This window comes from Somniosus microcephalus, chromosome 2 (assembly GCF_052327205.1).
Source record: "Somniosus microcephalus isolate GS21.2 chromosome 2, FLI_Smic_1.0, whole genome shotgun sequence".
NCBI classification, from domain to species: Eukaryota; Metazoa; Chordata; class Chondrichthyes; order Squaliformes; family Somniosidae; genus Somniosus; species Somniosus microcephalus.
The window spans coordinates 303,640,814-303,663,602 of record NC_140988.1 but is presented as its reverse complement, the minus strand read 5'-3'; the positions used below and the strand labels follow the sequence as shown (position 1 = coordinate 303,663,602).

General features: G+C 41.7%; 1 protein-coding gene across 2 annotated transcripts in view; it reads left to right on the top strand.

The window, feature by feature from the left end:
• The window catches only part of tpgs2 (tubulin polyglutamylase complex subunit 2), a 53,037-nt gene extending 38,309 nt beyond the window's left edge, over window positions 1-14,728 (top strand). For both annotated transcript variants that reach the window (XM_085973969.1, XM_085973975.1), the window contains exons 6-7: window positions 9,874-10,037; window positions 10,721-14,728. In XM_085973969.1, the coding sequence (XP_085830095.1) occupies window positions 9,874-10,037; window positions 10,721-10,957 (401 nt within the window). In that variant the 3' untranslated portion in view covers window positions 10,958-14,728. The remainder of the gene's footprint in view (window positions 1-9,873; window positions 10,038-10,720) is intronic.
• Window positions 14,729-22,789: the final 8,061 nt, after the last annotated feature.

Genomic DNA, 22,789 nt, shown 5'->3' with positions numbered 1-22,789 from the left:
CAAGATCCAAGTTCGCCGTGGTGACGTTAAGTCGGCATTGTACGCCGACTGATGTCACCTCCGTCTCAATTCAATTTGCAGGACGATGGATGTTACCAGCAGCGCTGCTGAGCCTGGGAAAATAGAGGAGGCCGTGGGACCCGCCACCAGCTGGCAAGAGCGCGGCCGCCCTCTTAACGCAACTTTTTGTCAGTAACAGGTGGCGTTAAGCCCCATAATTTTTATCCCAATGTGTTAAACAAAAAAATTACTTAAATTACATATTTCACAGTAACATGATTTATCCACTGAATTATCTTTTGTGTCTTTTTTTATTGCCTTCATTAAAGTTTTTACTTTAAGACCTCAGCCTTTTCTAAAAACCAGGTCTTGGGACTTGATGTATTTGCCCAGAGCTCTGACTATGAACTGAATTTGTTTTGTGTAGTCTGAGCATATGCAGTGTGCCTAATTTCCCAGGATGCATCATTACTAGTCAAGTCAGCTATACTAATGGAATATTCAGTAGCTTTTCTTTTTTTTTTAAATTGAAGAACAAGACCAATTTCAAAAGTTTGATTGATAATTTATATTTTTTAAGTGAGTGAGACAGTTAGGAAAAATATGATTTCTAGTTAACCACCTCTTGTAGCTTTTGTGTTCTGTAAACTTGAGAGATAACATTAAGCTGGGGGTTAAGAGAGAGAGACCGAGAGTGTTAATGTTGGTTCCTTTTTTTTAAAAAAACACGTTGAATTTTCCAGCTGTGCTTTGCTGAAATTTGAAACAGGTAATTACTAATTCCTTTTACCTGTGAAACCGAGATCCTAATTGCTAACACCTATGAAACAGAGAGCGAGAGGTAGACGGACAGATAGATGGAGAGAAAGGCAGACAGTGATCCCAAAAATCCATGGGCTACGATCCCAACAGATATGCAAGAAATGTGCCCAGTGATGCCTTCCAGCGCTGACCCTCACTACTGGTATTCGCAGGATCAGGTGAGGGTGCCTTAATTACCGGGATTGGCGGTCACCCACTTGTGCACCAAACTGTCCATGCTACTGCAAACCCGAGCACACCATTAGGATGGAGGGGGTGGCCAGCACCCTCTCCCGGGAAACCCCATGTAGTCCCCACCTCGGATCCTGTGTAAGATCAACTAGTTTGTTTTAATATTTTTTTGTTTGCTTCAGCTGTGCTTCTTGCAGCCCCATTCCGGCTCTGAGTACATTTTTAAATTGTCACCGTTCTGGTAATCTTTATTTATTCTACTCTATTTCTGCTACACATCATTTCAAAAAAACTTTTGCTCCCTTTTGCCTCATTTGCTGTGGTCCCACTCTGAATACTGTTATAAAGACTGGTAGGTAACATAAAGGGAAATAGTATAGGTTCATAAATAAGAGAATAGTTTAAGAAAGGCTAGGGTGGATCAGAGATGAAAAAGGACATTTTTTATGGACCATGAAGAAATGAGATAGATACTAAAGTGAGTAATTTGCCTGTGTTTTCACAGAAGAACGTGGTAATGAGAATGAAATAGTGCAACGGGTGCAAGGTAGTGCAATTAGATAGCTAGAGAAGGAAGTAATAAATTAGCAGAAAGTCAAAGTGAAAAATGCAGTGGGTCCTGATCATACCTGTTCTAGAATGCTGAGGGAAGTCAGAGTTGAAAAATCCAAGGATCTAACCAAAATTTTTCAAACGCCCTTGGCTATGGAAGTTGTGAAAGGAGGCTGGAGGGTTGCAAACATGACACTTCTATTCCATAAGGGAGAAACTGATAGACCAGGTGACTATATGGATATAGTGAGTAAGTAAGCTACTAGAGGCTGTAATATGGGATAATCAACAACTACTTGTATTTATATAGTTCCTTTTTAATGTAGTAAAACATCCCAACACAGGAGTGTTGCCAAACAAAATTTGACACCAAGCCACATAAGGAGATATTGGGGCAGAGCTTGGTCAAAGAGGTAGGTTTTAAGGAGCGTCTTAAAGAAGGAAAGAGTGTCCAGGTATTCCAGAGCTTAGGGCCTTAGCAGCTGAAGGCATAGCCGCTAAGGGTGGCGCAATTAAGATGCTCAAGCGACCAGAATTGGAGGAGCACAGATATGATGGTTGTAGGGCTGGAGGAGATTACAGAGATAGGGAGGAGCGAAGCCATGGAGGGATTTGAAAACATGGATGAGAATTTTAAAGTCGAGGCGTTGCTTAACAGGGAACCAATGTAGGTCAGTGAACACAGGGGTGATGGGTGAACGGGACTTGATGCGAGTTAGGACACGGGCAGCAGAGTTTTGGATGACCTGGAATAGTGAGCAGTTTTGGCAGACGAGAGCTGGGTTCGATGGTGCTTTGTGTGATCCAGCCAGATTTGGCAGTGAATGGCTAAACTAGTTGTCTGCCATATCCGTTCAAGTCTGTGTCCCTTGGACGTAAAGGAGCGGAGATGAGGGCCGTACCAGGGGGAATGGCCAGGGTGAGAGTAATGGTTTTAATTAGGACTAAGGCATCAAAGCTGATGCAGCGAAAGACATGTTCCTTAAGAGCTAGTGTGGATTTTTAATGGCAAATTGTGCTTGATGAGCCTAACTGAGTTATTTGAGGAAATACTAAAGTGTATTGATGAAAGAACTGCATTGGATGTTGTGTATATGGATTTTCAAAAGGCATTTGATAAAATGCCAGGTAGAAGACTTGTTCATAAAGTTAAGATACATAGTTTTATAGGGAATGTGGCAACAGTTGGTTGAAGGACAGAAAACAAAGGAGTAGTTACTGGATGTTTTTAAGACCGAGGGCTGACAAACAGTGATGTCCCCCAGAGGCAGTATTGGGACCACTGCTTTTCTCGATATTAAATTACAGGAAACGCCATAAAAATTTGCAGACAATGCAAAAATTAAGTGAGCGTGGTTAACTCTCTGTGACGTCAGGAGGACATAGATTAGTAGATTGAGCAGATAAATGACAATTTAATGCAGAGAAATGTGTGGTGTATTTTGTGAGGGAGAATAAGGAGAGGAAATGTATACTAAATGGTAAAACTTTAAAAGTAGAGTGACTTCAAGTACACAAATCTTTAAAAAGTGGAAGGATAATTTGATAACGTACAAAAGCAAAGAGCTAATGCAAAACCTATACCTATTGGTTGGGCTACAGTTAGAATTTTGTATATCGTTTTGAGAATCTTACTTTAGAGAGGGTTTCAAGGCCATGGAGAGGGTGCAGAAGCAATTTTCAAAGTTGATGCAAGGGATAAGTGGCTTTAGATACAAGAGACTAAAGAAAATGGTAAATAGAGCAAAATTATTCCAGTAGTCAATGAGCCGGTACTTGGAGGGCATAAATTTAAGCTCATCAAAAGGGAGAGAAGAACATAAGGAATAAGGGCAGGAGTAGGCCATCCAGCCCCTCGAGCCTGCTCCGCCATTCAATAAGATCATGGGTGATCATCGACCTCGACTCCACTTTCCCACCCGATCTCCATATCCCTTGATTCTCCCAGAGTCCAAAAATCTATCTAGCTCAGCCTTGAATATACCCAATGACTGAGCCTCCACAGCCCTCTGGGGCAGAGAATTCCAAAGATTCACAACCCTCTGAGTGAAGAAATTCCTCCTCATCTCAGTCTTAAATGGCCTACCCCTTATCCTGAGACTATGCCCCCTCGTTCTCGACACTCCAACCAGGGGAAACAACCTCTCAGCATCTACCCTGTCAATATCTTTCAGAATCTTGTATGTTTCAATGGATTCACCTCTCATTCTTCTAAACTCCAGAGATTATAGGCCCATTCTACACAATCTCTCATCATAGGACAGCCCTCTCATCCCAGGAATCAATCTAGTGAACCTTCGTTGCACCGCCTCCAAGGCAAGTATATCCTTCCTTGGATAAGGAGACCAAAACTGTGCACAGTACTCCAGGTGTGGTCTCACCAAGGCCCTGTACAATTGTAGCAAGACTTCCTTACTCTTATACTGCAACCCCCTTGCAATAAAGGCCATTTGCCTTCCTTATTGCTTGCTGTACCTGCATGCTAGCTTTCTGTGTTTCTTGCACGAGGACACCCAAATCTCTCTGAACACCAACATTTGAAAGTTTCTCACCATTTAAAAAATATTCTGTGTTTCTATTCTTCTTACCAAAGTGAATAACCTCACATTTCTCTACATTATACTCCATCTGCCACCTTACTGCCCACTCACTTAGTCTATCTATGTAAGAAATCACACAACACCAGGTTATAGTCCAACAGCTTTATTTGAAATCACAAGCTTTCGGAGCGCTGCTCCTTCGTCAGGTGACGTGGAGAGATGCATAAAAACACTCTCTGCCGAGGTGTGATAAATGGCAGTTAGAAAGATTACCTGTAAACATCTGACATTATTCTCTGACTATATAAGCTGTGTTTTTATGCATCTCTCCACTTCACCTGACGAAGGAGCAGCGCTCCGAAAGCTTGTGATTTCAAATAAAGCTGTTGGACTATAACCTGGTGTTGTGTGATTTCTTACATTTGTCCACCCCAGTCCAACACCGGCATCTCCACACCTTAGTCTATCTAGTTAGGAACATTTTCTTTTTACAAAGAGAATTTTTAGGACCTTGAATGCCCTATAACAATAGTGGAAGCAGAATCCATAATAGCTTTTAAAAGGCATGGGGATATATATTTGGAATAAAAAACTTTAAAAGGCTATGAGGAATGCGACTAACTGGATAGCTCTTTCAGAGAACCAGCATTGGCACAATGGTCCAAATAGGCTTCTTTGCTGTAGAATTCTGATTATGTAATTAATTTAAGATGTCCTTTACAGATTAGTTGACATTAAACCTTATGAACGTATTGTGGCACTTCTCTCATTTCTGTCACTATGTTTAATATTGTGGATTCGAGATGAATGAGATAACGTGCTGTTAAGAAAGAAGCTCAACAGTAGCTTCTGTGGACAGACTTATTTTGGAGTATTGTTGAACAGCACAATAGCTTCAGGATTGCAATTGTTAATTATTGGTCTGAGGCTTGCATTAATAATATTAGTTGTAGTCCCAATTCCCAAAATAGCTGTATTTATTAATGTTTTATCATTTTTCTAATGGCATTGTGATATTCCACTCAAGTCTAATATATATGTTAATACAGGTCCATGCTAATGTTTTGTTCATCTGATAATTTTATAAATACATTTATTCAACTTATTTTCAAGGCACTATTGTACTCACCATGCATTAATCAATCATCTTTTCATTGATGCAGAGGGAACCTGCAATATACAATGGCTAAATGCAAACTAAATTATTTTCAGACATTGATGTAATAATTGATTCAAGTAGTGAAATTAGCTGGTAGGCTGTGGCCATGCACTGTAGATGTACATTAAAATGAATTTCTGTCTCTGAAAAATTAATTTCCTTTGGTGTAGCATTGTTTAATTACCCAAATGATTAACATTACTAATTCTTCGTCAGTTTTACACTGTAATTAATTGTCACGGTCTCCAACAAGTTGTGCGGAATGACTATGTCAGTGTACTTAGTTCACAGGTGTGCATAAGCAAAAATAATTGGTGACTCACATATTTCTTTGTGTCTCAAGATTTTTGTACAATGTCATTAATTTCTGGATTGGAGACTTAACGAAGAACTTGCATTTATACTGTGCCTTATCACACCTTTGGGATGTCTCAAAGTTTCAGAACCAATTAATTACTTTATAATACAGTCGTTATTAAGTGAATGTCCAGTTAATTTTTTTTTGGTGATGGTGTTTGAGAGTTGAATGTTGGTTGGCTCCAAGAGAACTTTCTGCTGTTCTTTGAATAATATTGGGGGATTTTTGATAATCTGGTTTTTTTTGGTGCTGGTGTTTGGATTTTGGGGATTTTTATTGTACACATCCACGTAGACTAGGTAGGTAGAGCCTCAGTTTAACACGTCATTGGCAACAATGCAGCCCTCCTTCTTCTGTATTGCACTAAGTGTCGACCTGTATTGTGACCTCCAGTCTTGGAGTGGGGCTTGAACCCAGAAGCTCTGACTTGAGACAAGCTTGCTATCAACAGCAAATTTTTGTGAATGGGATACATGACTATTATTAATTAATAGTACACTTTATAGAACCAGAGACTACAAACGTCCACAAATATAAATTTAAATCCAATTCACTTCCTTCAGTAATGAAACGTATAGTCTCAAACTTTGACATCTTCGAATTAAAAGCCCTATTTACATAACATTATTAGTTGCTGAAATGTGTATTGGTGCATTTCAAAACTCAGTTTATATTACACTTGCAACAAAACAGAAAACATATTATTTCAACTTTGTAGCATAGTAAACAAAGTGGTTTGTCTAGCTGGGAGATGGTGAGGAAAAAATGGTATCCAGTATTGGATAAGTCATGAAAAGTAATTAGCTGCTATTGCAAGATGAAACCACAAGAAGATTACAAATAAATAATGCAGACAGATTGAGTTTGCGCCATCAACAGATGAATCAGTAATCATCCAGGTCATAGCGGGAGGACAGTCTGGAAAGATTATATGGAACTGTGGCGGTACCACCGGTTGTCCCTTACATTGAGATACATAATTCCCTTTAACTTACCTTTAAATGTATCTGTTACTGCACTCCGGCTTCATTCCTGTACTCTGCGTGATGACGTCAGAGCTCGGCACCCTCTGGCAGTAGAGCTCGGAACCTGCTAGCAGTTGAGTTCGGAACCTGCTGGTAGTTGAGCTCGGAACCTGCTAGCAGTTGAGCTCGGAAACTTCTAGTTAGTCCTCATGGCGTCCCTGCTGGGGAAAGACCTACACCACGGTGCTCCTACAGTCAGCCATCTTACCTGCTACCTTACCTGTTGTATTTAACCTGTTCCTGTAAATAAACAACTTATTTATAGTTCGTCGAAGTCGAACTCGATTATTTAGTGGCGATGCAAACGAATCGCTACATTGGTGACCCAACGACGTGAGTACGGGAGCTCATCAATTCCAACACTACAATTGGTGAACCCGTATCCGTGAACGATTTTCACGGTAGCAATGCGCGCCTGAACCTCGTCTTCCCACAAGACGACCGACGCACAACCGACGAACAACCATGGAACAGCAACCGCCTAACACCGATTCCTCCAAAGGCAACCCCGTCTTTGCGAACGTATTCGCAAGGTAAGCGCAGTCTGGAGCAGATCCAGTTTGACACGGACAAAACTCAACCGGACCCCGTTTTTTTGTGAGCAATTTTCACAAAAGAAGCATGCCATGTAAGCACCAGCCGTTTTGCTGTCGCTACCGCAATCCAGGGAGCCACAGTCTCCCTCGTGCTTTATAAAGGTAGAAGCCCCGTTCGACGAGAACATCGATGCGGCGCCGACCACGCACTTGCTTACAGTCCCCGTACTCGTCTTTCCTACCGCCACACGGATCGTCCGCCTCTACGTCCAAAGCAACAGCAAGTATACATCTCTCCAAGCGCGGGGTACAGCATGTTCGGACCCACAAAATCGGAGCGCGCCCTGCGGGGATACCACGAGGACTCACCCCCACGAAACACGACGCACTCCTCGCGCACGAGGACCCATCCCTCGCGAACCACGAGGACCTATCCCTCGTGAAAAACGATGACTCCTTCTCCGCCGACGACGCACCAGCCCTTCAGCCTGCTGGTTGTGTTACCTACTACACGATTCGGCGTGAACAAAAAGCGTGCCGCCCTCCCGGCTGTGTTCTCCTAAATCTACAACAGTTACAAGTGTTGCCGCCCTCCAGGCAGAGTTGACCCCTCCTGAAAGCAACAACAACCCGGACCGTTGCCGCCCTTTCTCCAGTTTTCCCTTTAACAAACGCAAACCTCTACTGACGCTGCACACATCGAGGATGGGTCCAACGGGCATCCTGCAGCCGCGATCAACCACGTGAAAGTTGCTGGCCTCACTGATCAACGCAGCAACTCTTCACCCTCTGTTGTGTTAATGTCGTAGCACTATGGCACGCACCGTTCCGCGTGTTCCAGCCTCCTGAAGGTTTCGCTCACCTGTCGGCGAGTTCATCGACCTCGCCTGTCAAGTCCTTCTGGATCGCTCGTTTGGCTTTCCGGCAGGGTTCGTCCGAACAAGGACTTGTTCCAACATCAACAGAGCGATCGTCCGCGTCCGCCCAACCTGATCGTCACTCTGACCAGGCCTGCTGTTTCGCACGTTTCCATGTTCCTTTGCCTGACGGATACACTTTATTTGCCACGACGCGCGTAAGGATCCGCTCACGAGCAGCATCTTCAGACCTCGCCTACCAAGTTGAGACAGCACGACCGCCGTGACCACCAGCTCGTCAGACCATCTCATCCTTGGACTTTCGTTAAAGCGAATTCTGGGGGGGCCTATGTGGCGGTACCACCGGTTGTCCCTTACATTGAGATACATAATTCCCTTTAACTTGCCTTTAAATGTATCTGTTACTGCACTCAGGCTTCATTCCTGTACTCTGCGTGATGACGTCAGAGCTTGGAACCTGCTGGCAGTTGAGCTCGGAACCTGCTAGCAGTTGAGCTCGGAAACTTCTAGTTAGTCCTCGTGGCGTCCCCGCTGGGGAAAGACCTACACCACGGTGCTCCTACAGTCAGCCATCTTACCTGCTACCTTACCTGTTGTATTTAACCTGTTCCTGTAAATAAACAACTTATTTATAGTTCGTCGAAGTCGAACTCGATTATTTAGTGGCGATGCACACGAACCGCTACAGAACCATCAAATACTAAGACTGATGTGCCTATGAAAGGAAAGAGAATTAAGTATAATAGAATTGATCACTGATCAGGTTAGGGAGACGGGGCAGTTGGTTAAATATCATGTGACCAAAGGTGGACCAAACATCACAATTTATTGCATTAACATACATTTATGATGCAGTCATTTGGTAAAGGATGCTTGTGCTGTGTCAGTGTGCACTTCGTGCACTATGACACCAGTTTCCTGCCTAGATCATACAGTGAATGATGAGAATCAGGCACACTGTTGGGTTGGGCCATACCACTGTGGTACTCAATATATTTCCTTCTGCAAATTGCAATGGAGACTACAAAATTAAAGGAATTATTGTGTTTGGGTATTTACATTTTTCAAGCTATTGGGTATTTTTTATTATCTATTTTCAAATTCTGAACCAGAAACTGATGTTTCTGCTTACTTAAATTTTCATTTTACATTTTTCTTTCCCATCTGCAGCAAAACTAGCAATATGGTTATAATGTGCAATCTGCCATGAAATCCACAAAATGCCATTTTCAAAATTTATTTTTGTTATGTGGTTGGTTGCTTGTCAATTACTGCTCATCTTGTCACTATATTTGAGGCAGAATATTGTCATAAACTGCTGTTTGGCATTCAGAATGTCAGGTGTGAGAGGTGGACAGAATTATTTATTATGGCCCAACCCAAAGAAAAGGTTTAACATTACTAGTATTCAACCACTTTACAAATTGTGTTCATGATAGCCCCAGTTGCTCAAGTAAGGAAAATGTATAAGTTTATTTAGTTTTAAAACATTGAAGAAGACTGGAAAAACTGCAGGAAGTGAACCTGACTTGGTCATTAATACTAATGAGCCACTTTTCATATCAAAATGTATGATAGCTCACTAATGATTTCTCCCAATATTTGCAAGGTTCCTGTTGTAGTCTAAAAATGTATCTGCAAGCAACTATGGTAATAACAACTGCAGATGTAAAATTATGGGAATTTTTACCATTTATAGCTATTCAGTTTAATATTTTCTCTTCTCCCTAATTTAACATTTGAATTGGTTGCTATTTAACGTATATTAAAAAGCATAAAAAATTATACCCAATGTCCTTCTGATCCTTTATGCCTACATTTTTGCTCCACAGGAGTTGCATCTACCCATGCTGAAATCTGGTTCTTGGACAGAGCACTTTACTGGCATTGTCTAACCGACACATTCACAGCCTACTATCGGCTTATGCTCATTCACCTAGGACTACCCCAGTGGCAGTATGCATTAACAAAATATGGTATTAGTCCTCCGGCTAAGGTAGGAAGTACAGTCTTGTATTGATATACTGTAGCATCAAGAAATGTTTCTTTTTAGATGAATAGAATAGTGCTGGTCTGTAATACTAAAGTTTGTAATATTAAACTCAGTGCAGCTGTGATGCTTTTATTGAGCCACGTTCATAAATTCAGAAAAGAGGCATTCTAAACTTCATTACTTTGGAGAAGAGTTTTGCACTTGTCTTGAAAACATATTTGTTTGTGTCGCATGTAATTTGTGTGCCTGTTAAGAATCAGCACTTTGTTCAATAATTTTCCTTTTTGGTAGCACTTTGTCACAAAAGAAGACATCCTTCAATTAATTGGAATCCAAATAATCTAAAAAAAAAATGTAATTTTTTTTTAAAAATCACCTTGGAATTAATGGCTGCAACGCCCTGTTTATGGAATGGTGCTTTATTCTTTGACTTCTCCGGGATTCTGGTGCGCTGCTGCAACAACTTGCCATGAATTCTCAAATCGGGTCAATCATTCTGATTTGTCAGCATGAAAATATTGTGCCGTGCTTTAAGCAATCATGGCTGTTGATGAATAGAACATGGGTCTTAGTACCTTACAAATATTTTGTTTCAACTTTCCCTTCAAAAAAAAATTTCCTTATTTTTCCATAACATTTTGTGGCAAGCCAAATTTAACTTCATAAAGTGTTCTCTTTATTTTCAGCAATGGTTTAATATGTACAAGCCTGTTGCCTACACTGCCAATCTTGTAGCAGATGACGATATGACTTTCATTAACAAGCTGGACCCTAACCAAGCCTTTAAGAACAAAAACAAGCTTCAGACCACAAAGAAAAAGGCTTGTCCACAGCCAGCCACATCTCAGAAGAGTCAGACCAGCCCGGTCGCTAACAAGAATGTATCCCAAATCGGAAGTACTACAAAAAAAATGATTCCCTAATTTTTATGGCGATATCCAGAGCAACTCCGATGCAGTTTTCCCTCTGGGTAGTGCCAGTATCGTCGGCTGAGCTGCTCTGTTTACACCACTGTCACAAAGGGCAGGTCAGGTGAAGATGAAGAATACAACACTGTCTGGGCTGCCTGCAAGCACAGAAAAGGGTGGGGCATGAATGTTATGATGATGTACATCATTATGATGCAAATGCATGATTTGCAAACACCACTGAAAATGATAGAAAATCCAGTGTTATGATGAAGTCTTTTATTGGAACTGCTTCAACGTAAATAGTTACTGAGCCCACAGTTCCTTTAATAAGTTTTGTTCCAATTTTACACCAGAGTTTGAAGCCTAAATGAAGTGTGTTATGCAAATGGTATCTGTCCTATTATCAGTTTCTTTTGTCATCCATTGGATTTGAAGCTCCCTCTTACTTAAAAATGTGGCAAACTACAATAAACAGTCCAGTGCTTGAAGAATACTGATGGCATCCCAGAATACCTGAAACTGCTAGGATTACATCAATTTTCTTATTGTGCTGGACTGTTTGTTATAGTTTCTCATCCCAGCAGTTCCATGCGTGCCCACTCATACCATAAAATAGCCTGGGTTTTGCAGACATTGCACAAACAGCTAAAACAATTAGTGAGACAAACGCAGAGCCTTTAAACATCTGAAAGACAACCTTTTAGTCGAACAAAAGGTTATCTCTTAGTTGAACAAGCCATAAAATTGTACCTTTTTCATAGGACCCTAACCACTGGACAATAGCTAGCTTTACAACATATTTCTTTTTACCTCTAACATGCAATTGCCTGAAAAAAGGTTACTGGAAAAGAGAAGTTGATCAGTCAGACTGGGCTGTAGAATTTTCCTTTGCTTCCGACATTAGCTGATATAAATGAATCCAAAAGGACAAAACAAAGCTAGTCAATTTAGCAACAAAATATTGACTTTTTATTTCAATGCTGTGCTTCTTGGTAGTATCTTTATTGATGCCTATAATGTGTTGGAAGATAATTTAGTCAAATTAATAGAACTGACCCATGTACCTGAGACACCTACCAATTGTCTGAAGTGGATCTTCATGACCGTGGAAGGCTCTCCATGTCATTTCAGGTTTAATCACTAGTTTTTAAATAAATATTTCTTTCAGTTTACATAACATCAAATTTGAATTTGTTTAAAGAGGCTCCTGACCAGTCTTGTACTTCTATTGTTTATGTGTCTGTTAATTAAAATTAGTTAATTCATGTAGTGACCCCCACCATCAAGTTATTTTGCCATTTGAAACTTTGCTTTAACTGATATTTGATGTACGGATCTCACGACCTGTCTTCGGAAAGCTGCAGCTTACAAGATTGTTTTCCATTTCCTTGCAATTGGCGATGGAACTTTCAGGTTAATATTTGTGTTTGTCTCCGTCTATATTACAAAATTGGTGCCAAGGTGAATCTTGTTTTAACTCCATCTCTTGAGCACAATGTTCAGTAGAAACCTTTCACACTGAGACAGAGTTTTATGTCACACCTCCTGCTGGTAGATTCAGGCTAATCTGACACTGGCTTTGGTAGGCTGTCAATATTCCCTTTGTAACCTTGAACTTTGTTTTTGATGCATGTCATATGTTCAGGTAAGAAGCAGCACAATGTACTGATGTTGGTGTTCCTCTTGATACCTATCTTGCCAAAAAAAAATCTCTACTACAGGAAACTTTGGTTTATCCGGAGGTTAACTGTCCGGAATGCTCAAGCCACCGGCAAAAATCAGGAGCCATTTCGTTCGTTTTTTTTTCTTTTCGTTGCTTTTTTTCACCAGTCAGGCTCTGCAAGGTCTCGCTGAAGCTGTTGCTAAGCTACAGAGACGCTTGCAAGGTACGGCCGACTGTTTAGAAGCTGTTGCTAAGCAACAGAGTTTGTTGCCAGATACGGAGCTCAAAATCTCCGTATGTTTCAACATTAGCGCTGGTTTGTCCGGCAGTTTTGATGGGACGGCAACAGCTCGGTCCCGTCGGTGCCAGATATCACAAAGTTTCCTGTAGTATAATGAAAGACTTTTGGAGTATGTTGGCAGTGTAATTCTATTTTCAACTTTCTGTAAATTTTCTACCTATCTGGAATACAGAATAACATTTAAATGTCACTTAGATCAAATTGCCTTTCATACATATTTCTTTATAAACATATGCATCATTACAGAGGACCAGTAATCAGCAGTATGGTAAATATTTTGTTGTATCCTTCATTGAACTTCCATCTGTTTAATATGTGCTTACTGAAGTGCCACACAGATGGTACATTTTATTATTTGCACAATTAAGAAAAATTGCACTGCAAAACCACACAGGATTTCTGCCATCTAGAGGCATTTTAAGATGTGCAGATAGGTTTACATTCTTGGAAGGGGTTAAATAACTATTCACACTACATTTGTCAGATTCTTTTCTGTTAATTGTATAATTTATTATAGATATGTCAATTATGATAACGCCACTTCATTTTTAAAGTTTCCATTAAGCAAATAGAAAATGAAAATCAAAAACTATTTTCTATCTTCATCCATTGTAATTAGTCCCACTTAAATTGTTTAATTGTTAACATCTATTAAGTGAATACATTTTTGTATAGAATACAAATTTTAATAGTTTTGCAGCCCATATTAATCATTTTCTGTATAATGCATGGCTTGTTATTTTAAATAATTACCAAATTACAGTATGTTAACAGTAAAGTTAGGTTGCCTACCTTTTACGCTGTCTTAATTCTTTGAATGGAAGCATCATCTACATACAGTAGAAATAAATTCAAGTTGTCTACAAGGGAAATCATGTATGCCATTACATTTTTGACACTGAGCTACAGTAATGACTTCCCCCTTCTGACTTCCCCCTTCCTCCTCTTCAAGACAGGCGTATCATTTCTTTATCCCGAAAGCACTGAAAATAACCATAAAACAATATAACTAAACAACTATTTGCAAAATATACATCCCTAACAAGGATGGTTGTGTGACAGTTTGGTGTGTGGAGAAAGCTTTCATTCAAAGAATAAAGACAGCTGGTAATGTAATTTCCATTTTCTTGAACAGAATGTCATTTTGTGGCTTATTGGGAGGTATTTTGTCTTCACAGTAAAAATACACAAGTTCATCACAATGCTTAGAACCTATGAAATGGGATGTTTTTAGAACAACAAACAAATGGCTGTGAAACTTCAAAACTTAAAATTTTGCAAGAATGACAGGCAACCGTAGCCGTTAATGCTGGGGAAACAATTGGCATTTCAAATTGGGGGCTAGTGCCTTTATATAACAATGAAAGGGGAAATCACATTGTTTATGTTATCAGTGTCAAAAACATCTTAAGATGATAACCTTCATGATTTTCTCTTGGCATCTTGGGTTTACTGCTACTGTTCATAAGAGAATTCAGCGATAATGACCAAAGGAAGCCATATGTTTCAAAAAGTGTTCTATGCCAATAATGGAAGACTTGCAAGAAATTGTGAAAAGAAAATATTTACTGATATTTTGCTATGAATTCCTGATAAGGCTGAATGGCCGCCTTCCATACTGTAATCGTTCTACCATTCCACGATAAGTAAATTCCTAACTCGCTTAATAGGACTTTGATTGATATTAGCGGTATTTAGAAAGAAGTGGGGGAAAAAAGCTCAGTATTATGTTTACAGTTTTTCATGATTGCTCCGATCTATGCAGGCACTATGTGCACATCTATGCAGAGCGCAGAATGAATAAAATTAAATTACATTATTCAGAATATATTGCATCACTTGAAGTCCTATTTCATTTATAAACCAAATAGTTTCTTGGATGTAACAAAAGCAGTATCACTGTACATGGAATCTTGTCTACAGGCCCAAGAAGATGTTTTCGAGCAATATTGTGACTTAATTTAAAGGCTAAAATTGATATGCTAATACGCACATAGACTACCTGATTATCCTTTGATACGGTTATCCCTTCGTGCCTTAATATGAATAGAAATAATCTTGTTGAAAGGCTTCGGCTGCAATACCAGAAAGGGCTGCACGTTGAAGTATGTGCATATATGTATGTTTAGGCGTATGTGTGTGTGTGTCTGTGTCTATATGTATGTGGGTAGCCCTTTCTGGTTCTGATGAACTTGTTCGGGAGCTCTTTGCTGATGACTGTGCCCTTAAAAAATAAAGGGAACATTAAACTGGTAACAAAACTTAAGATCTACAAGGCAATAGTTACAACAACCTTGCTGCATGTGTGCAATAGTTGGACCACTTACAGTTGCCACATCATAAGAACATACACATAAGAACATAACATAAGAAATAGGAGCAGGAATAGGCCAGTTGGCCCCTCGAGCCTGCTCCGCCATTCAATAAGGTCATGGCTGATCTTGGGCTCAAGGCCACTTCCCTGCCCGCTCCCCATTACCCTTCCTTATCTTGCAAAAATTTGTGTCTCTCCACCTTAAATGTATTTAATGACCCAGCCTCCACAGCTCTCTGGGGCAGAGCATTCCACAGATTTATGACCCACTGAGAGAAGAAATTCCTCCTCATCTCAGTTCTAAAAGGGTGACCCTTTATTCTAAAACTATGTCCCCGAGTTCTAGTTCCGCAAAGCGGTCTGCTCCCCCGTTCAGTCTGTAAGGGTGACCCCGAGCTTCCGGTCGCCTGTCATTTTAATTGACCGCCCCAATTCCCACTCTGACCTCACCGTCCTCGGCCTCTTGCATTGTTCCACGGAAGCTCACCGTAAACTTGAGGAACAGCACCTCATCTTCCGATTAGGCACTTTACAACCTTCCGGACTCCATATCGAGTTCAACAATTTCAGATCATAACCTTGGCCCCCATCACATTTTTACTTATTTTTTATCCACACCTTTGTTTTGGCCCCCCCCCACCCCCCCATTTTTTGTTCTCTGTCCCACGTGGCAGCTGTCTCCCATTCTGCCAGCGCATTTCACACCTAATCTAGAGCCGTCTTTTGTCTTCACTAGTCCTATCACCATCTCGTCTCGTTTTGAATACCTCTTAATGTCTCTTCACTTCTCTTTTGTTCTCTCCCAGCCTGGCCTCTTAATCTATTTCATTTCCTGTGCTTCTTTAGTCTTGATAAAGGGTTCACCCTAAACGTTGACTCTATTTTCTCTCCACAGATGTTGCCTGGCCTGCTGAGTTTTTCCAGCATTTTCTGTTGCTATTCCTTGAACTTAGTGTCCAGGTAATGCTCCCCCTCCCAAATGTGTCGCAGTGTCTGAATCTCAGACTCCAGCTCGTCAACTCTGAGCCGAAGTTCCTCGAGCAGCCAACATTTGCTGCAGATGTGGTCGCTTTGGACTTCAATGGTGTCCACCAGCTCCCATATACAACAACAACAACAGCACATTGCCTGGTCTCCCATCTCAATTAATTAATTAGTTTTAAAATTTGGAACACTTAAATTTAGACGCCCAAATTTGGAAAAAAGCGAGAAATACCAACCAATCACTTACCTGCTTTCTGGTGACGTCACACTTCGATTACTCTTTACTTCTTTACATTCAGCGGTCCGTTGTAGCCGCTCTCGCTCACCTTTTGAATCTCCCGAGGTTTCGCCCTCTCCAGCCACGCTCGCTCACCTTTAGATGTAGTCGCCCTGCCTTACCTCTAACGTCACACTGCTGTTTTGTTGATGCAGGTCTGTTGCTGCTTTTATCCCTGCTCTCGGGCCTCGGTCTGCTCCCGCTCAGGTCTGCCGCTGCTCTGTGGGAGCAGTTAAGAAAAGCAAGCACCTCCTTCCCCCACTTCACTTTAACTTAAACAGTTGATCTTACTTAAGAGCTACTAGCAATTAACACTAGATTTTAAGAGATTAACCCTTAAAACTCCCACACTTGCCAAACTCCCAGTTGTTCACTCCGTGCTGCTGCACATCAGAAGACTCAATTTAATTCCACCTAGGTAGCACAAGATACCAGATACTTATATCCCCAGAGGAGCAAATATGACCAGCAAAGAGGCTCAGCTAAGATGAGTTGGTCGTCTAGTCCAAAGGCTTGATACTAGACTACCAAAGAAGGAATTCTACAGTGAGCTGGAGCTTGGTAAACATTTGTGTAATGGTCAATTCAAAAGATATAGGGGGCGATAACAAGCCTCCAAGGTGGCCAAGATGGGGTCTTGAGCTGGAACGTTAGTTTAGCCTGCATTTAGTGCAAGATGCCATCTTAGTAAAGGAGTTGAAGCGCAGGCTCGGAAAGGCTGCCCGGAGGATCGTTAAGCAGCTGATTGCCACTTAAATTGCCTGCTAGTGCCTCTACCCCAGTACAGGACATCCCTCCCCCCTCCTCTGGAGCTCTTTCACCAGGACCTCCAGTCCGCCCTCTCACTTGGTCCCTGAGCCATCCTGAAATGTGCAGCTGTGTGTCAGCCAGCACACACCACACCGTCAGTGGAAGTGGGTGAGTGGAGCCCACATACTCCACAAAAATTGCATATAATTTGAGTGCTAAGCCTGCAGGTGTCTTTTTTAGCACCTCCAAGCAAGTTCAAATTATGGTAATCAGCAATTGGGGCCAAAATTACATGCTAAAACCAGACTTTTCAAACAGGTGTGCCTTATTAGCACAGCACCAGTTTTTACCCCTTCACCAAAATAACCCCCATAAGACTTGAAGAAAGACCAATCTTAATAGAAACTGACACATGGGAACATGATGCTTATGAAGTAAAACAGTGGCAAAAAAGCTTGAGGCAAGTTGTATCCAGCTAGCCGAAGAAAAGGAAAGCCCAAAGGAAATCAAGAAAAGATCAACCCACGTTCTGTGTGTGGGGAAACCTCCCTTGCGAAAATCAGACTTTACAGTCCTATGAGAATGCACAACCTATCTTAAATTGGAAATGAATGTGAGTGTGTTTATGTGTGTGTCAGTGTATGTGTGCATGAGCTAGTAGCCAGCATATTTGCATCACAGAAGAGTAGAATCCTTTTTTGATGCAGTATTCCCCATATTGTAAGGTCCTAATTATTGTATAAATACCCAGATTATTGGCTGACCTTGCTCTGGATTTACCTTTTCTATGCTATTTATATACTTCCAAGACCTGTCCGTTCAAGGCTAACAGTTACATTTCCACAGCAACAACAACTTGTATCTATATAGCACCTTTTAATGTAGTAAAATGTCCCAAATGTTTCACAGGAGCGTTATAAAACAAAATATGACACCGAGCCACAGAAGGAGAGATTAAGGCAGATGAATGAGGTAGGTTTTAAGGAGTATCTTAAAGGAGGAAAGAGAGGCAGAGAGGTTTAGGAAGGGAATTCCAGAGCTTTGGGCCTTGGCAGCTGAATGCATAGCTGCCAATGGTGGAGCAATTAAAATCAGGGCTGCTCAAGAGGAACACAGATATGGCGGAGGGTTAGGGGCTGGAGGAGATACAGAGATAGGGAGGGGAAAATCCATGGAGGGATTTGAAAAACCAGGATGAGAATTTTAAAATCGAGACGTTGCTTAACCGGGGGCCAACGTAGGTCAGCGAGCACAGGGGTGATGGGTGAACGGGACTTGGTGCGAGTTAGAACACAAGCAGCAGAGTTTTGGATGACCTCAGGTTTACGTAGGGTAGAATGTGGGAGGCCAGCCAGGAGTGTGTTGGAATAGTCAAGTCTAGAGGTAAGAAAGACATGGATGAGGGTTTCAGCAGCAGATGAGCTGAAGTGGGGCGGAGTCGGGCGATGTTCCAGAGGTGGAAATTTCTCCAGTTTTTTTCCTTGTGGTTTAATCCTCTGACACAAGAGCTCAGCTTTGTTGCTCTTCTCTGCCTCATTCCCAGGGTGTAAATGCCTCCCTTATATGTTGTTGAACAAAACTGGACATAGTACTCAAACCGCTGCCAAACCGGAGCATTGTCCTGTTTATATGACATCCTGCAACCTTTATTGTACTGATTTAGCAATATAGTTCAGAATTCAATTTGTTTTGTTGATTGCTCCTTCAGTACCAGGACATGTAAGTGCTTAGTCTAAGAACCTTCGATCTCTTTTAGCTTTAACTTTAGCTAGTTCAGTGTTATTTGTGTCACCTGTTTTTCTTGAAGTTTACAGTACCCAACACTTTTTGAAAGACTTTCAGTAAATTTAGCTACATCACATTATGAGGCTTTCCACAGTCTATTTGTGATGACACTTCCATAAATAGGAGAGAAGGTGGGTCAGACAGGATCTTCGCTTTCTGAAGTTGCGTTGCTTGCTACGTAGATTATCAAACAGGTAAACATAGAAGATAGGAGCAGGAGTAGGCCAATCGGCCCCTCGAGCCTGCTCCGCCATTCAATCAGATCATGGCTGATCATCCAAATTCAGTACCCTGTCCCTGCCTTCTCCCCATATCCCTTGATCCCTTTAGCCTTAAGAAATATATCCAACTCCTTCTTGAGTATATTTAATGAGCTGGCCTCCACCGCCCTCTCTGGCAGAGAATTCCACAGGTTCACCACTCTCTGGGTGAAGAAATTCCTCCTCATCTCAGTCCTAAATGGCTTACCCCTTATCCTTAGATTATGACCCTGGTTCTGGACTCCCCGGCCATCGGAAACATCCTTCCTGCATCTAGTCTGTCCAGGTCTGACAGAACTTTATAGGTTTTGATGAGATCCCCTCTCAATCTTCTAAACTCCAGTGAGTATAAGCCCAATCGACACAATCTCTCCTCATACGTCATTCCTGCCATCCCAGGTATCAGCCTGGTGAATCTTCGCTGCACTCCTTCCATGGCAAGACCATCCTTCCTCAGATAAGGCGACCAAAACTGCACACAGTACTCAAGGTGCGGTCTCACCAAGGCCCTGTACAATTGCAGCAAGACGTCCTTGTTCCTGTACTCGAACCCTCTTGCTACGAAGGCCAACATACCATTTGCCTTCTTAACCACCTGCTGCACCTGCATGCTTACCTTCAGCGGCTGGTGCACAAGAACACCCAGGTCTCTTTGCACTTCCCCTTCTCCCAATCTATTGCCATTCAAATAATAATCTGCCTTCCTGTTTTTGCCACCAAAGTGGATAACCTCACATTTATCCACATTATAGTGCATTTGCCATGTTTCTGCCCAATCACCCAACCTGTCCAGATCGTACTGGAGTTTCATGACATCCTCCTCACAGCATACCCTCCCACCCAGCTTTGTGTCGTCTGCAAATTTGGAGATATTACATCCAATTCCCTCGTCCAGATCATTAATATATATTATGAACAGCTGGGGTCCTAGGACCGATCCTTGCGGTACCCCACTAGTCACTGCCTGCCACTCGGAAAATAACCCATTTATTCCAACTCTTTGCTTTCTATCCGCCAATCAGTTCTCTGTCCAAGTCAATACCTTGCCCCCAATCCCATGTGCCTTAATGTTGCGCGCTAATCTCTTATGCGGGGCCTTATCGAAAGCCTTCTGAAAGTCCAAATACACCACATCCACTTGTTCTCCCTTATCTATTTTACCAGTTACATCCTCAAAAAATTCCAGTAGATTAGTTAAGCACGATTTACCTTTTGTAAATCCATGTTGAATTTGTCCGATCCTGTCACTGCTTTCCAAGTGCTCTGCTATTACATCTTTTATAATGGGCTCTAGCATTTTCCCCACTACCGATGTCAGGCTTACCGGTCTATAATTCCCTGCTTTTTCTCTACCACCTTTTTTGAATAGTGGGGTAACATTAGCTACCCTCCAATCCATGGGTACTTTTCCAGAGTCTATCGAGTTCTAGAAGATGACCAGCAATGCATCTACTATTTCTAGGGCCACTTCTTTAAGTACCCTAGGATGTAGATTATCAGGCCCAGGGGATTTATCGGCCTTCAGTCCCATCAATTTTCCTAACACCATTTCCTTACAAATACTGATTTCTTTCAGTTCCACCCTTTCATCAGACCCTATGTTCCCCGGCATCTCTGGGAGGTTATTTGTGTCCTCCTTTGTGAAGACAGAACCAAAATATGTATTTAGTTGGTCTGCCATTTCTTTGTTCCCCATTATAAATTCCCCTGATTCTGACTGCAAGGGACCTACACTTGACTTCACCAATCTTTTTCTCTTCACATATCTATAAAAGCTTTTAGTCAGTTTTTATGTTCTCTGCAAGCTTACTCTCATTCTATTTTCCACTTCTTAATTAATCCCTTTGTCCTCCTTTGTTGAATCCTAAACTGCTCCCAATCCTCAGGATTATTGCTTTTTCTGGCCAATTTATATGGCCTCTCCTTGGATCTTATGCTATCCCTAATTTCCCTTGTTAGCCACGGTTGAGTCACCTTTTTTGTTTTATTTTTATGCCAACCTGGGATGAACAAATTCTGTAGTTCATCCATTCGGTCTTTGAATGTTTGCCATTGCCTATCCACCGTCAACCCTTTGAGTGACATTCCCCAATCAATCCTACCCAACTCGCGCCTCAGACCATCATAGTTTCCTTTATTTAAATTGAGGACCCTTGTCTCTGAGTCAACTACTTCATTCTCCATCTTAATGAAGAATTCGATCATATTATGATCGCTCCGACCCAAGGGGCCTCGTACAACAAGATTGCTAATTAATCCTTCCTCGTTACATAATACCCAGTCTAAAATGGCCTGATCTCTGGTTGGTTCCTCGACATATTGGTCCAGGAAACCATCCCGTAAACACTCCAGGAATGCTTCCTCCACAGTATTGTTACTAATTTGGTTAGCCCAATCTATATGTAGATGATGACTGCTGTGCCCTTATTGCACGCTTCTTTAATTCCCCTTTTAATGCCATCCCAAACCTCCGCCTTACTGTTTGGAGGTCTATATACCACTCCCACTAAGATTTTCTGCCCCTTAGTATTTCTCAATTCTACCCATACAGATTCCACATCATCAGAGCTAATATCCTTCCTTACAATTGTGTTAATCCCTTCTTTAACCAGTAATGCTACCCCACCTCCCTTTCCTTTTTGCCTATCTTTCCTGAATATCGAATACCCCTGGATGTTGAGTTCCCAGCCTTGGCCATCCTTGAGCCACGTTTCTGTAATCCCAACCAAATCATATTCGTTTACCTCTATTTGCACAGCCAATTCATCCACCTTATTACGAATGCTCCTTGCATTAAGACACAAAGCCTTCAGGCTTGTTTTTTAACGCTCTTAGACCTATTAGAATTATTATTTACTGTGGCCACGTTTGATTTAAACCGTTGATTTCTCTGACTGCCACTTTTGTTTTTCTCCTTCCTATCTTTTGCTTTTATCCTTGTTTCCCTTTCCTCTGTCTCCCTGCTCAGGTTCCCAACCCCTGCCATTTTAGTTTAAACCCTCCCCCAGAGCACTAGCAAACACTCCTCCTAGGACATCGGTTCCAGCCCTGCCCAGGTGCAAACCGTCCGGTTTGAACTGGTCCCACCTCCCCCAGAACCGGTTCCAATGTCCCAGGAACTTGAATCCCTCCCCGTTCCACCATTCCTCTAGCCACGTATTCATCTGAAATATCCTTCTATTTCTACTCTGACTAGCACGTGGCACTGGTAGCAATCCTGAGATTACTAACTTTGAGGTCCTATTTTTTAATTTACCTCCTAACTCCCTATATTCCACTTTTAGGACCTCATCCCGCTTTTTACCTATATCGTTGGTGCCTATATGCACCACGACAACTGGCTGTTCACCCTCCCCTTCCAAGATGTTCTGCAGCCGCTCTGAGACATCCTTGACCCTTGCACCAGGGAGGCAACACACGATCCTGGAGTCTCGTTTGCGGCCGCAGAAACGTCTATCTATTCCCCTTACAATAGAATCCCCTGTTACTATAGCTCTACCCCTCTTTTTC